This window comes from Corylus avellana, chromosome 1, assembly GCF_965113065.1.
Source record: "Corylus avellana chromosome 1, dhCorAvel1.hap1.2, whole genome shotgun sequence".
Lineage (NCBI taxonomy): Eukaryota > Viridiplantae > Streptophyta > Magnoliopsida > Fagales > Betulaceae > Corylus > Corylus avellana.
Genome location: NC_142490.1, coordinates 812,365 through 826,381, shown reverse-complemented (window position 1 = coordinate 826,381; position 14,017 = coordinate 812,365). Strand labels below are relative to the sequence as shown.

At 33.5% G+C, this 14,017-nt stretch overlaps 3 protein-coding genes across 4 annotated transcripts; all 3 read right to left on the bottom strand.

Moving 5' to 3' along the window:
• Positions 1-22: 22 nt before the first annotated feature.
• On the bottom strand, positions 23-5,079 carry LOC132172069 (putative prolyl 4-hydroxylase 10). Of its 2 annotated transcripts, none has more exons than XM_059583502.2 (8): positions 4,683-5,079; positions 4,518-4,602; positions 3,225-3,322; positions 3,023-3,120; positions 2,410-2,539; positions 2,118-2,305; positions 1,802-1,890; positions 23-262 (listed from the first exon to the last, which is right to left on the bottom strand). In XM_059583502.2, the coding sequence occupies exons 1-7, from the start codon at positions 4,877-4,879 to the stop codon at positions 1,817-1,819; spliced, it is 870 nt and encodes a 289-aa protein (XP_059439485.1). In that variant the 5' UTR covers positions 4,880-5,079; the 3' UTR covers positions 23-262; positions 1,802-1,816. The 2 variants fall into 2 exon arrangements, with proteins under 2 accessions (XP_059439485.1, XP_059439486.1); XM_059583503.2 differs by having other exon boundaries at positions 4,518-4,599.
• A 3,059-nt stretch (positions 5,080-8,138) lies between these two features.
• LOC132173036 (Big1) lies at positions 8,139-9,999 on the bottom strand. Its single transcript, XM_059584595.2, has 3 exons — positions 9,696-9,999; positions 9,238-9,374; positions 8,139-8,533 (listed from the first exon to the last, which is right to left on the bottom strand). Exons 1-3 carry the CDS (start codon positions 9,927-9,929, stop codon positions 8,389-8,391), a joined length of 516 nt encoding a protein of 171 aa, XP_059440578.2. The 5' UTR covers positions 9,930-9,999; the 3' UTR covers positions 8,139-8,388.
• A 2,789-nt stretch (positions 10,000-12,788) lies between these two features.
• Positions 12,789-13,579, bottom strand: LOC132172068 (methionine-S-oxide reductase). Its single transcript, XM_059583501.2, has one exon. The coding sequence runs from the start codon at positions 13,454-13,456 to the stop codon at positions 13,082-13,084; it is 375 nt and encodes a 124-aa protein (XP_059439484.1). The 5' UTR covers positions 13,457-13,579; the 3' UTR covers positions 12,789-13,081.
• Positions 13,580-14,017: the final 438 nt, after the last annotated feature.

Here is a 14,017-nt window from a genome sequence, read left to right as displayed (position 1 = left end):
TTTCCTAAACCTTTCCATGAGATTTAAATACAAATACAAACTTTCATTTTTTTTTTATTAGGTTGGTGGTCATAAACAGAAAGGGCTCTCAAACAAAAATGTGAGCGAAGGAGTGGTGGTAGAAGGTTACATATGAATTTATGAAATGAAGGAATCGAGCTCCGTGTAGACAGTTACATATTGAGACTTTAAGCCCTGTTGCGGTGGAGCTCTGAATGAGACTTATATAGAGTATAACAATGAGATGAGAACTCATTCAAACCTGCCCAACAAGACCATCATCAACTTTAAATGTACAAAACAGGTATTCAATGAAGCATAAAAATAATGTAATCTGGACTGAGCAATTTCAAGTTCAAGAATGTAACACCAACAATATTAAAAATGAGAAATAAATTAAAAAAGGGGATGGTTAGTTCAACTGAGACTTAAGTGGGTCCTGCTTCTGAGCCTTTCTTTCCTATTCAGTTTTAACAGTGCCGTTTCTCCCTCTTCTCACTTCCCCAATGTTGTGTAGAAAAAGAAATCTCAAGACTTTGTCCCACATTGACCAAGGAATGGGAGCAGAGTGTGCTCTTAAGCACTATTAGGTCCTCTTTCGGTCAACAATTGTCTGAATGGAGTACCTTAGTCAATCCTGCTTCAGAGCTTCTGCTATTTAGTTCTAAGTCTAACAATGTTGTTCGTCAAGATTGCAGCTCTCACATTGCACATCAAAGAGCCATTTCATAGTCAGAATTTAATGTTGTTTCATCTAAGAGCATAAATAATGCCATATCATTTAAATTTTTTGAATGGCATGCCAACATATTTATTACATGGAATCATTTACATTGTTAAATACAACAACACTAAATCTTAACTATTAAATGACCCATCTCCATTTATTTTGGCATATTTAAAACAAGAAATCAATCCAATAGTCTCCAGCATCAAAACTACTCCACCAATGTTTGAAATGATATCAAATGCATTGCTAAAAAGTTTTCCAGTTCCCCAGATTTAACTATCCTCTCATTTGCTTCAAAAAGGTCCAAAGGATCAGAAACTGCAGACTAGGCCTCTCAGTGTATACAACGCGGGCTTCTAGAGGAATCAAAAGGCTTCGATATATTTTATTGAAGAGCATGCAGACTAGATCAATATTCGTTCCTGTTAGTTCAGTTGCAGCATTACTGATAATTCTGAGTTATAAAAAGAAAAAAATAGAGTTTTCTTGGTTATCTAAATACAGCTTTTCCTGCCAAATTCTTATGGTCTCAACACCAATTCCGGCTAGAAGTTCTGTGGTTTGTGGAATCCATATTTGTAAAATTGTAACCATCACCATTCTTAAAACCAGCCAACCATTCTCAAATATAATGTTTTGTTTTCCATTTTGGGAAGAAATTGGCGGAAATTGTAGCTAAACATAATAAAGTAATGTATTTCGTAGACTGCCATACAACTCGGATGACGAGGTAGTAGAAATCAGGATTTGAAAAAAAAAAAAAAGATTGATTTTTCACTTTCACATTATTCTAGTGTGGCAGTCTTTATAGTAGTCTACTAATAAGCATTACTCAACAAGATAATAGGATATTCTAATAAATGGTGTCAACAACTTATATGCTTTATTTAATGTCAACATATCTCCAAATGGATGTAGCACTCAATATCTTGTTATTTTCCAAAATATGCTTGTGTCAAAACAAATCATGGAAATTCATATGTACATCAACTCTAACAACCACTTATTTGCTAATTGAAAATGAACACATTAATGATTTCATAGTCATCTATTCTAGGTATACACAATTACCTTTCACGCAGTAGCTCAAACTTTGTAGTCATTTACACGTATCCATTTAGTAGCTGACCACTTGTTCCCCTTAATCACGGCGCAACCACCTGAATAAAACATAAGAATTGAACTCATCATTAATATATGATGCCTCGCATAATGTGAATAATGAACTCTAAAAGGATTCAATTAAAAAGACGTTGTTTAGGAAATGCAGCAGCACACACACAAGGGACATGCCACTCTTTCAATAATGAGGGTATATGGGTCTGGAAATGACTGGAAACTGAACTAGCTGCTTTCAACATCTTAACGATTAACAATGATAACTAACCATGCAAACTTGATGGATCTAGAGTGGCATCAGGCTTCATGCTCCAGAAAAGCAGAGCATCACCAGTCTTTGGTTTCACAGAAAGTCCTTTCTTTCCACAATCAGATAGCTCATTCCACCAAGGCACAGAGCTGATATTCCCCTTGGCGGCAGGAAAGACTGTCTCGCCCCCTTCTTCGACATCTGAGCTGTACCATTATAGAAGAGGAAACTTAACTGAAAGAGAATATTTGGGCCTCCAACAAATGCATGAGTCAATAGAATTTAGAAGGCAAAATGTTATGTCACTCACAGATACATAAGAACTGTAGCCATGCGCTGACCCCCATTTTTAGTGTTGAACTCATCAAGGAAGTAGTCAAAGTGAGGCTCATATTTTTGTCCAACTTCATAGTGGAGCACTTGCAGTCCTTCCCCGTTCTCTGTTTATGAACAGCTTATAAATTATACAACAACAAATAATAGATACCACCAAAAGTCACACTTTGTTTCTTCTATTCCCTCATTCTTCCAAAGAATTAATCAAGGATGAAGATTAACAGGCAACAATTGTGAGCATATGAACTTTCCTTCATTTCCAAAGAGGGACTTCTCAAATCCATTTCCAACTTTATCGTCTTCAGATGGAAATATATAAAAGAATAATAATAAATAACTATTCCCAAATTTCTTCCTATCCAGGAGAAAAATCAAAAGCTAAATTTCTTCCGTGGAAAATGGTAATGCTAAGAGACAAATAATGAGAAAAATCAAATTACTGGATCTTGGCACCACTGGACAACAAACCATAATGAAAGAAGATATGTGCTTAAAAAATTACTCTGGATTTACACAAACATGAAACTGAAACTTCCATTTTGATCAAGAAAAACATAAAGAAGCATAGGAGACCAAAAACTACATACCCACAGGTAGAAAGGTGAAATCAGCAATCTTCTTCTCAATGTTTCTAATAATTTTATCACGTCCTCTTGCCAGAAATGTTCCAGAGCTTGTACGGACCCTGCGTATGAAGGTAATTAAAGGAATGAAGAGAAGGCAAAGAAAACTTCCATCTTTGAGATTAAACAAAGATGGCACGAGAAAAGAGTTGAAAGAATTGCACACCTGCTATCTTTACTTTTTCCAGTTTCACTATCAACAACTGTTGACTTGTGCATGTGAGGCTTCGCAAGACTAATTAGATAGTCACATTCCTCCTTGGTCTGCCCAAATAGTTAACCATATTCAGTATTTGCCAAACTTTAGGTTACACCAGATCAAACTTATCTAACAGAAAATGCAAATCAAGAGTATTTGCCAAACTTTAGGTTACACCAGATCAAACTTATCTAACAGAAAATGCAAATCAGGAATATTCTAAGACCCCATCCAACATAATAAAGCTCAGACTCCAACAAGAATGTGTTTTCTGGTTATTCATATTAAATCAAATCACGATATGGCATCACTCAAAGTAATCCTTTAGTCTAAATTGTTGACCACCCTATCATTCAATTGTTCACTCGCACCCTATCTGGTTAAAAGCCTACGTATTTGAACTTGAATTAAAGTTAAACTTAAGAGAAGAAAAAATACTAATTTTTTTAATTGTACAACAAATTTTTTTAACATCTTATTATTATTATAGTATAGGATTGCACTTATAAAAAATTTTAGTATATGATAGCTGTTTGATTTTTTATATTATTCATGAAAATTATCAATAAAAATAACTATGTCGGATGAAATGGTTGTTGCTATCTGTTGAAGTATTGTTAGTTTCTTCATTCTTGTTCCAAGATCGAAGTGCCATTTATACAAATATGAATCCCCTAAAAGTCAAACCTATGTTTTCTTAATAATAGAGATAAATTCATATTCTCATTAACCTAAATTCATATTCTGATCAAACCATCAATGATTTCAAACAAATAGAAACAAATTATTACTCCTGGAAAACCTATACTATAGGAAAGACCCATAGTTTCACCAAAGGATGTTTATTTCGTCCAAAATCTTCCTCTTCTTCCTCAAGGGCTATGCATATTGTTCAGAGACAATTTTCACCTTTGCTTATACCGAATTTCACATATAAATCCGAAGATTAAATAGGTAAGACCCATTTTTAGTTGCCATTTTTTTACCGCACTTCTAAAATATGATTTTCTTTCTTTTTCTGTCTCGGTATATTAAGCAGATATTGCCAGCGAAGATCGCATAGTTGAATTAATTTCAGGTCACATGAAAATGCAAATCCTACTTTGGTATAATTAAGAGAAACTAAACAACATTAACAGTAACACATTTATCAACATAAATGGCCTAATTCATCTTATTTATTGAACAGCAAAAAATTAAGCAACATTTGGAAGCTCCGCAAGAATTTAAAAAGAAGAACGATAAAACAAAAAAACTCACCAAGAAATTGTGGTAAACAAAAGCTCTAGGCTCCCACGAGATCAGCTCCACCCATTGCTCCGCTCTCCCCTCATCTGCATCACTTCTACCAAACAAAAACCAAACAAATCACAATAATTCACCAAAATCAAAGCGAAAAAGAATCGAAATCCAAAAAACACATACCTATGCATAGTATTATGCACAATGGAGCTGAGATCGTTGGCCTTGGGCGAATTGCCACCGGAACTGCTGGGAATCGAGAGGATTCCGAGCGCGAGGAGGATGAGGATGACGAAGGTGAACATGATGAGCATGGTGAGGACCAGCGTCGAGGACGAAGACTTTCGAGCCGGTAAGCGCGAGTACCTCGGCTTCGCCATTGTTGTGGAGCTCCGATAATTCAATCCAATCGAATCAAATCAAATCGAAAACCCTAGAGATCAGTCGAGGAGAAGAAGAAGAGCAAGCAAGATCTGAAGCTGTGAAAAATAAACGAGCTCTACGCGCTTTTATTTCTAGTATCAGCACTGAAAACGAGCTCTATGTCTGACTTTGTGAGAGAGATAACGAGAGTAGAAATTTCTACGTGATTTTTAAATCCTTTTTAATGGAATCAATTAACAAAACATATCAGAAAATCACATGTATTTTTTTGTTAAAATAGACGGATTTGATGGACGTTTCGTAAGCTGGATAAATATATTTCATCTAATCTATAAGAACATTTTATCCTTTCTTTTTTTTACAAGCAAGTTATTTTTAAATTTATTAATTTTTATTTTTTAATTGTTGAATAAATTAGGGAAAAAAATTTAAAGATGTTTTATATTGAAATAATAAAATATAAATTAATTAATTAAAACAAAAATAAGATTTTAAAAATTATCCTAAAAGAATCTAAGAGTTTCAATCTAAATTATAGAAATAATTTTCCTTTTGTCTTATCATTTTTATAATTTTATCTGTGGTGTTTGTTACATTTACTATATTTCTCTTTAAGATTGTATGTTTTGCACTTAACTATTTCCTTTATTGATTAAAAAATAAAAACCAATTTCCTTTTCTATTATTTATGTATTTTAACATTCTTAGAGTATTCTCATTTAACTCTTTAAATTTGGTTTTTCTTTAAAAATTTGAAAAAACTCACAAAAATGATCATTTAATAAGCTTTGTACTCTATTTCAAATTTAACTTTGATCAACAAGGCTTTCCAAATACAAGTGCCAAAAAGTGAAAGTTATTTAATTTTTTAATCTTATATATTTATTTTCATTTTCTCTCTCACTACCGATAACAAAAATATAATTAAAAAATAATAAAATAATAATATTTAACTAAAGTAGATGAAGATATAGAGAGTTTGATATTTTGTTCATTTTAAAAGTAACTCTTCAAATTAAAAAAAAAAAAAAAAAATGAATTTTTCTCTTTAGACTTTTATTTGAAGAGCTCAATATAGATTATGATGCTCTTATCAAAATCCTGGTCTCACAATCTTCTCCTTTAAAGGCAAATTAGTACATATATGTTTTTTTTTTTTTTTTTTTTCTTTTCTTTTTAAAGATAATATATATTATTTCACCTTTAACCTACATCATTTACACGAACATATCCATGACATATAAAGAATTGTCCTCTTTATTTTAAGTTAAATTTAGCTAATTTATTTTATGGTATAAATTAAAATTCAGGTTACCATTGGAGACATATATCCTCTCCATTTCAAGTCATTTTACGATTAAGATTTTATATTGTTACATCTAATAGTAAATATGGTAACATGTTATTTGAAATTTTAAAATAATTTGATAACATATTTATCATATGATAATAAATATTATGTACTTTGTTAGGTGCAACAAAATAAAACATTGGTTATGAGCTCTCTATTTCATCCTATTCTACTACATGGTAGATTAATTGTGAAGTTATTTAATATGCTGTCACATATATATTATTAGATTTGTAAAATTTAAAATTTGAATTTTCGAAATACGATTCTCATGAAATGGCTGGCTACGTTAAAAATAAATGCTTAATGCATACGCTTAAACGGTTAGATAAAACAAAATAAATTCTTGATCGTTCAGATTATAAAAAGTGATATGTCATTTTAAACATATGAGAAACACATTTTTTTATTAATGCTATTAAAAAAGAAAGTAAAAAAAAAAAATTGTGTTTCTCAAGTACTAAAAAAACATATATGACTTTTTTTGAGGTTGGATTATAAAAGTTCTTCGGATCCCATTTATAGAAAACAATTATTGTCCATAAATGCCCTCTTGGTTTTGCTTGAAATAGAGGAAATCCTTAGCTAATTATGATTAGTGTGCTTGGACTCGAGGATATTAAATGCCATAATAGAGCACCGTGTCAAATTAGAACAACGAAACGGTCAAATAAATTTTTGTAAAGTTGCAAGTTGGTCCTTTTCCTTTTTTCCTTTTCTATCTGTCGAAGGCTCCTAGAGAGAGCATGTAGGCTACACAGCCAACACCTATTTTTTTATGATTTGATTTTTATTAAAGGGTATCACATGATTTTTCTGCTCCGAGAGGTAAATACTATTCGGAGATTTAATCAGTCAATTTTATCTGGCTGCAGAGCTTTGAAGAACTGAATAACAATGTCACATTATCAATAAAATAAAATTATATATATATATTGTTTAAATAAAGAGTGCTACGAAAAACCACCTTTTTCGAAATTCATACGGAAAAAGTCCTGAGCATAGCCATTTAGAGGAGTGCTACGAAATGACAATTGGAATAAATGGCTGGTTAGTTAAATAATGTGGTTTGGGCAAGAGTTGTGGACAATTTAGGAGGACAATCTTCGAACATTGGTCATTAGATTTGGTGCCATCTTGATTGTTGATTGGCATACAACATGCAAGTTTCGGTGATTTGGATGTTCTTCACATGCAAGTTTAAGAATAATGTTATATACTACACTTTTATTATACTTTCTTGTTAATCAGTTTGAACAACGATTGATACAAGAGTTTATTAGTAGTATTATATCACCAAAATGAATACAAATATGGTGTATAATATTTATCGTGAGATAAATGTGATTTTTTGGGGATATTACAATGGGTTGGTATTTTAAAGGTGAGAAATTTGTGTCAGGGAGAAATATGCTTCAGAAAAGCACTGCCGAGCTATTCTATGATTGTTTGATGCAGTAAAGTAAAGTGAGGTGTTCTTATTATAAATTTGCTTTCTATTGTTTCGATAGTGAATTAATTATAGCTATCGAAATTAAAAATATTTTTCATTTTGAAATTTTCTGCCCACAATTTGGATAGAGAATGAGAGAGGGAAGGTGCAAGCTCACTTATCTGGATAGGTGAACACATAACACGAATATGAAATTTTAGAGAATCCCAAATTTTTTTTTCTTACGTTCTTATTCATATCAATTATTTTCCTTGTTACCCTTGTAACATTTTCCCGCATTTGATTAAAAAAAAAAAAAAAAATTATTTTCCTTGTTTTATGTTTTTAAAACAAAAACATTAATAAAAAACATAAAACGCTCAAAAACAATTTTTATATTTACATCACATCATAACACTTTTTTTTAAAAAAAAAAAACCATTTAGAAAGCAAGCATTAACAAATGAGCATATATAAGAAAAGGAAAATATATATCTTGCACTTTGCAGCTTTACATGCTTTCACACAACTAAATCAGGGACTGCCTTTTACAGTAACACCCCAATTCAATTCTACGGGATTTGTCTAAAAGCGTACAAGATATGCAAGCATACTTAGAAAAAAGAACATAACTATAAGCAAAACATACAGACCAAGCACAACCGACAATTTTTATTCCCCCCCATAAAGTAAATGCAATCAATTGAAGCAGATCCAATGGTCTAAAACACGCCAAGAGTGGTAGGATACAGGGGAGTTGGCTTATAAGACAAACAATTGGGGATGAAAGAGGAAGTTTTTCTTTTGGAAGGATCCAGGGACTCGATGGCTGGTTGGTTTAAGTAGGCATACTTGCTTTTTGTCCACCTGCAAATGCCAATTTCTACATAAGTAGGATCTCTTAATAAACACCAACCCCGAATTGTATAAAATATAATTGGAGAGGGTAAATATTGAAAATAGAATAAAATTTAGTTATTTAAGAAGTCAAAGAATTATAAAAAAGTTTTACTCCAAACTGAGTAGAAGAAAAAAGTGCATATGAGAATTATATGTTTTATTAAAGAACAGGATTTTCTTCCAAACTGAATTGAAAAAATTTATTCTTAACACAATCTATAAAAATCATGTGTTGAGCACCTGACCAATTCTAAACAAAATTTTCACATGCTAAGGGACACGTGACAGTTTTGTAAACTAAGTTGGAGAAAATTCTTACAACCTAATTTGGAAGAATGTCCATCTATTAAAAAGGCACATAAAAATCATGTGTTTTACGAACAAATGTCAGTTAAATATATTGGGTTGGAGGAACTCTTTTCAAACCAAGTTTGAACTCGAGAGATTTGTGTAATGACAATGAATTTTCAGCTTGAACATATTTTTCCAATCTGGTCATCATTTTTGTTCAATTGTGCCCTAATTCACTCTTATTCCTATCAAAGAAACTTTATTTTTGTTCAATTATATATTCTTTGATGCCAGTTCTTGAAAGGGCATGTAATGTGCTTTTACCAAATCTAATGGTTATACGACTGAACTATTTACTAGAATTGAGAAAATAAACTAACCAGTCCTTTATTCCCACACGAATTTCATTGTTCTCTTCATCCTTCTTGCTGTCATTGGTGGCAGCCCTGGCGTTGTTCTCCTTAGCATATTCGTCCTCATCCTTCAAAGACTCTTCAAACCGCATGTAGTCTTCCTCCTAATACACCATACACCTTCAACAAGTTAAGCAACTGTAAGAAATTAAAAGGTTTTGTGTGTTGCCGCCTATTGTGATCCATAATAGCATATGTTTCCGAGCAGCTAACGAGAGAGAGTTTCTATAAGGTATATTTGTCCAAACAAGTGAGAGCCTCTCTCAATAGCTGCCCGGATTGTCAGCAATTCGGTCGATCAAAGCCAAAGAAGAAAGCCTGACAGCAACCTTTTGTTTTGGACTATAATATTACGTACTATGGATATGATCAGCTAATGAGTGTTTTATCAGATATCTGAAAATGGGTGTCACATAAGATCTTACTGAAAGATTGCGGGCCCTCATACGAGCTGCAGCCTTGATAGCAGCAAGGAGGTGATCCTCTTCATCAATGCGTTTCTGCCTCCAGAATTTGGCAATCTCTTGGTTTGTCACGCTTTCTGTAATGGTCTTCTTAACCCAGAACCTTGGAAGCGGCAGTGGCGGAGGAGGAGGCGGCGGAGTCGCCTGAGTTGTTTTTGCACTACCAATTTCAGTTTCCTCCTTTATTTGCTTCATCTTGAGAAACCTATTGGCCAATTCGTAGTTGCCAATTTTCTCAGTTCTAACAGGGTCGAGATCACAAAATAATGGGACAAATAAAGTTGAAAGCCATGACAATAAACTTCCATGACCAGCCCCCAGGCCCCAGCCAGTCAGCCACAGAGCTACTAATCCAACCAACCCTTCAAATATGACTGATAGATTGGTTTTTCAAGCAAAATCCATTTCTGTATCCGCTAGTGTATATTTTATATATACTAAGGTAGACCAAGAAAATAGCAGTTAAGACAGAGGAATTGACTGGTAGTTGCAATCTGAAATTCGAACCGACAACAGAGCATATGAATAATCCAGAATGTCAATGGCAGCAACTCCCACCTAAATTAATAGGCAGAGAAGGTTTAAGAAATTGATGTTTGCCAAGCATAATCCAAACTTTCTTTTTCATATATTCTGAAGGGTAGGACCTTAGACCATAAGTGGGATGAAAGAGTACAACAAATTAATTTGGTAATATAAATAAGGGAAGTGTCATAAAAAACATGAAAATTTTCTTTGGTCAGTACCCCATGAAGCCTCAAAGAAAAGACAGTTTTCTTTCGTATCGGTTTGAGAATTTTTTTCAGTTCAATCTATTAAATTTATATATGTTCTTAAATTGTGTGATTTTCACCATGCATTTGTTAATCTATTAAAAATACATGTAAAAATCCTATGCTTTAAGGACAAAGTCAGTTTAATGAACTGAATTGAAAAAGAATTTCCTTCTACCCAATTTGAAAAATAAAAAATAAAAATTTTGTGCTAAAGAAAATATACATTTCAATGATTTCATGGCCTCCCTATCACGGTAACCCTTCTAATTAATTGTTTGAGTGCCCCCCTATTTATTTATTTTTGCCTTCTGAGCTGAGTGCCCACTACTTGAATATATGATATTAACACCCCACATACATGAACTTGTGCAATGGAGATTTTAAACGACATCGTACTCCCACCATCGATTAGAAAATAGCATTAGGAGAAAGCAGGAGTTTAGCAGCCTTTCCCATTAGATGGCTTTCTCGACAGTTTAATAGCATTCAGTCCTGCAAACACTGCAACTTGAAAGAGTATATTGCCTTAGCCGGAAAAACTATGATCGAGTATATAACCTTGTTCTTGTTGTATTGAATTGTAAACTTCAAAATAGGTCAATGACAGTAACTACCAGATGCATTTGCTGCAGTTATAGTTTTGTAAGGAAGAAAAAAAAATTTTGAAGGGGAAAAGAGCATTATAAAAGAGTCACTTAATTTTATCCTCCATCGATTAGAAAATTAAAAACTAAAAATCATCCTCCATCAAAACCAACCAAGACTTTTACTTTATAATGCACGCTCTAATCATACTTGGGTTCTTAATTCATGACAAAAATATAGGGGAGTGCTCAGGGAAGCTTTCAAGCTTTTTATTTTCGCAAATCCAAAACAGGGGAAGAAGTCCAAACTCGAAGGCTCTATTTGTTAACGTGTTTTAGAGGATAAACTTTCCCCATAAGTCATAATCATAAATCTTTTTCCTTTTCATTATTTCTTTTTCTTTTTCTTCAGAAGTAAAAGGGCTCCCACTTTCCCATGTATCTCTCCACCTTCATTCATTTCATTATGAACTTTATGCAGTTCCTGTGCAATAGCAGTTCAAATTGGTCAGGGGTAGTTTACACCATTCAAGTGATTCAACTAAGCACTGCATAGGACCATAGCAATTACTCATTGCCTAAAATTATAACTCATCATCATACTATGCCTTTTCAGAACCTTAGTAAGATTCTGATCTGCAATTGATACAGCAGAGTCCTCAAATCCCATCAGACCAATATCAATCATCGTCTGCATTCCACAGCCAAAAAAGAAATCACATTGTTCTTCTCAAGGGCTACTTTTGTAATCAATATTATGCAGTATACACATAAGAAAGATTGAGTTTCAAATTGGAAAGATATCACAAGTGTGAGTAGTTAATATAGTATAGTTGGGCCGAACCCATAAGCTTTAAATTTTGAGTTGAGTGGTGTTTCAATATACTATATTATAGTCGTACTGAAAAACTTCATAAGATGTCAATCTCCCTAATAAGTGGTATCAACATTAGCATAAGGTGCAGGCATGGACGAGAGTCCTTGAAGTAACGGGTAGAAATTCATGGCACAGATATAACGAGAGCTCTTGGAGCAAGGCCAAATGTGCACAGAACGTGCAACCACACATAGTACACAAATGATCTCGAAGACGAACCATAAGATTGATTAAAAAAAAAAAAAACCTTTCATTTGATGGAGAGATTGTTGAGTATATATTAAGAAGATGTCATATGTGTGAGCAGTTGATATATTATAGTTGGGCCAAAACCCATCGACTTAAGCTTTTGAGCTAAGTAATGTTCAATATACTATATTATGATCTCATTGAAAAACTCCACATTGTGTAATCTCCCTAACAAACACTTCCCTTCTCTCTAATACAAATCATTCATATCCATTCCATTTCCCCAAGAAACAAGTAGAATACACAGATCAGCAGCTTAGTCTTCTAAGACTACATCAGTGACCATTTATCACTCTCACAATTGCCACATGGACTAACCTATTTCACAATGACCAGTTCGATATGCTAAGGGTTTTAGCCAATTAGCTATTCAACCATTCACGCTAGAGATCATCAAAAGCTAGCATTATGACAAAGAAAGTACTATCTTTGATTTTCTGACATATATGAAGAAAAAGGACTAATAATCAACCCATCTTAAAAAATAAGTAAGCATATCATAAACGAAGGGAGGGGATGTATAATGTATTAGAAGATTCTAAAATCGCATAAAACCTACACTGCAATGTACAAAAAAGATGTAAAATTCATAAGTCCCATCAATTCAGAATGGCAGCCATTGATTCACAAGTACATCTATAGCAAAATAGTAATAAAAATTATCAATAACTTTAAAAGAAAAACCATTTTTATATGGACAAATATATGAACAGCTATGGTGACAGAGCAGAACATTGCAAAAGCGAAGCCTTTGCATCCCAAAGAACACAAAAAGAGATGTGACGCAAGAAAATATCCCGAAGCATTACCAAAAACAGAGAAAAACCCAATGAAGTAAACCACCCAGAAAATCCTTCAGGTTTACGATGTGATCTGAAGCGCCTTGGTCTTGAACCGATACCTCGGAGCTCTAGGAATAACTTGGCTGGGACCCATGTGGAACTGGCCGGTACTGTTCGTGAGAGGAGGACCATCGTCGTAAACGTAGCCAACAAGACGCCCACATCTGCTGCACTTGATCTTGGTCCTCTTCCTCTGGATCCCCCAGTAGTTGACGGTCTCGAAGAAGGGCCTGATCTTGTCCTCCTCCTCGAACCGGAACTTGGAGGAGTCGACCCACGAGAAGGAAAGCGTGCCCTTGTTTCCCGCCTCGAAGTAGACCTCCGGTGGGAACAGATGGGCCGTGCTGAGATTGAGGTCGGTCTGGCACTCCGTGCAGCGGTAGATAGAAGCCATAGATGAATTCAGGATTGACGTTGACGAAGTGAGAGAGAATTTCAATTTTCAAAGACGTCGTAATTGTTTGTAACGAAGCAAGAATTTTCTAAGACGCGTTGCGCTGACATGTCATGGAAACTTCAAATGGTTGGATTCGATGTGGGTTGGATAAGCATGGATATGCTTGGGCCTTTTTGGCAACTTTTGGCCGGCAATAAGGAACAATGGGGTGATCGCGTTAGCTATTTGATTATGATTAAATTTATAATTTTTTTATTAATTTATAATTTTAAAATAATTAATAATTTAATATAATATTAAAGTTAAAAGTCATAAATTTAAATTTAAATTTTATCAATTTACTTCAATTTAAATTAATTACATTTTCTTTCTATCAGCTTAAATTTTTAAATAATTGATAATTTAATAATAAGATAAGATGGACATTAGCAAATTTATTGTTATTCTAGTAATTTGGACAATAAATACAAAATAATTATTATGGGATTCACTTGAGCAATTAAGCTTCATATTCTCTCAAATTTGTGGTTCAAATTGCTGAAAACTTTTCTTGCATTC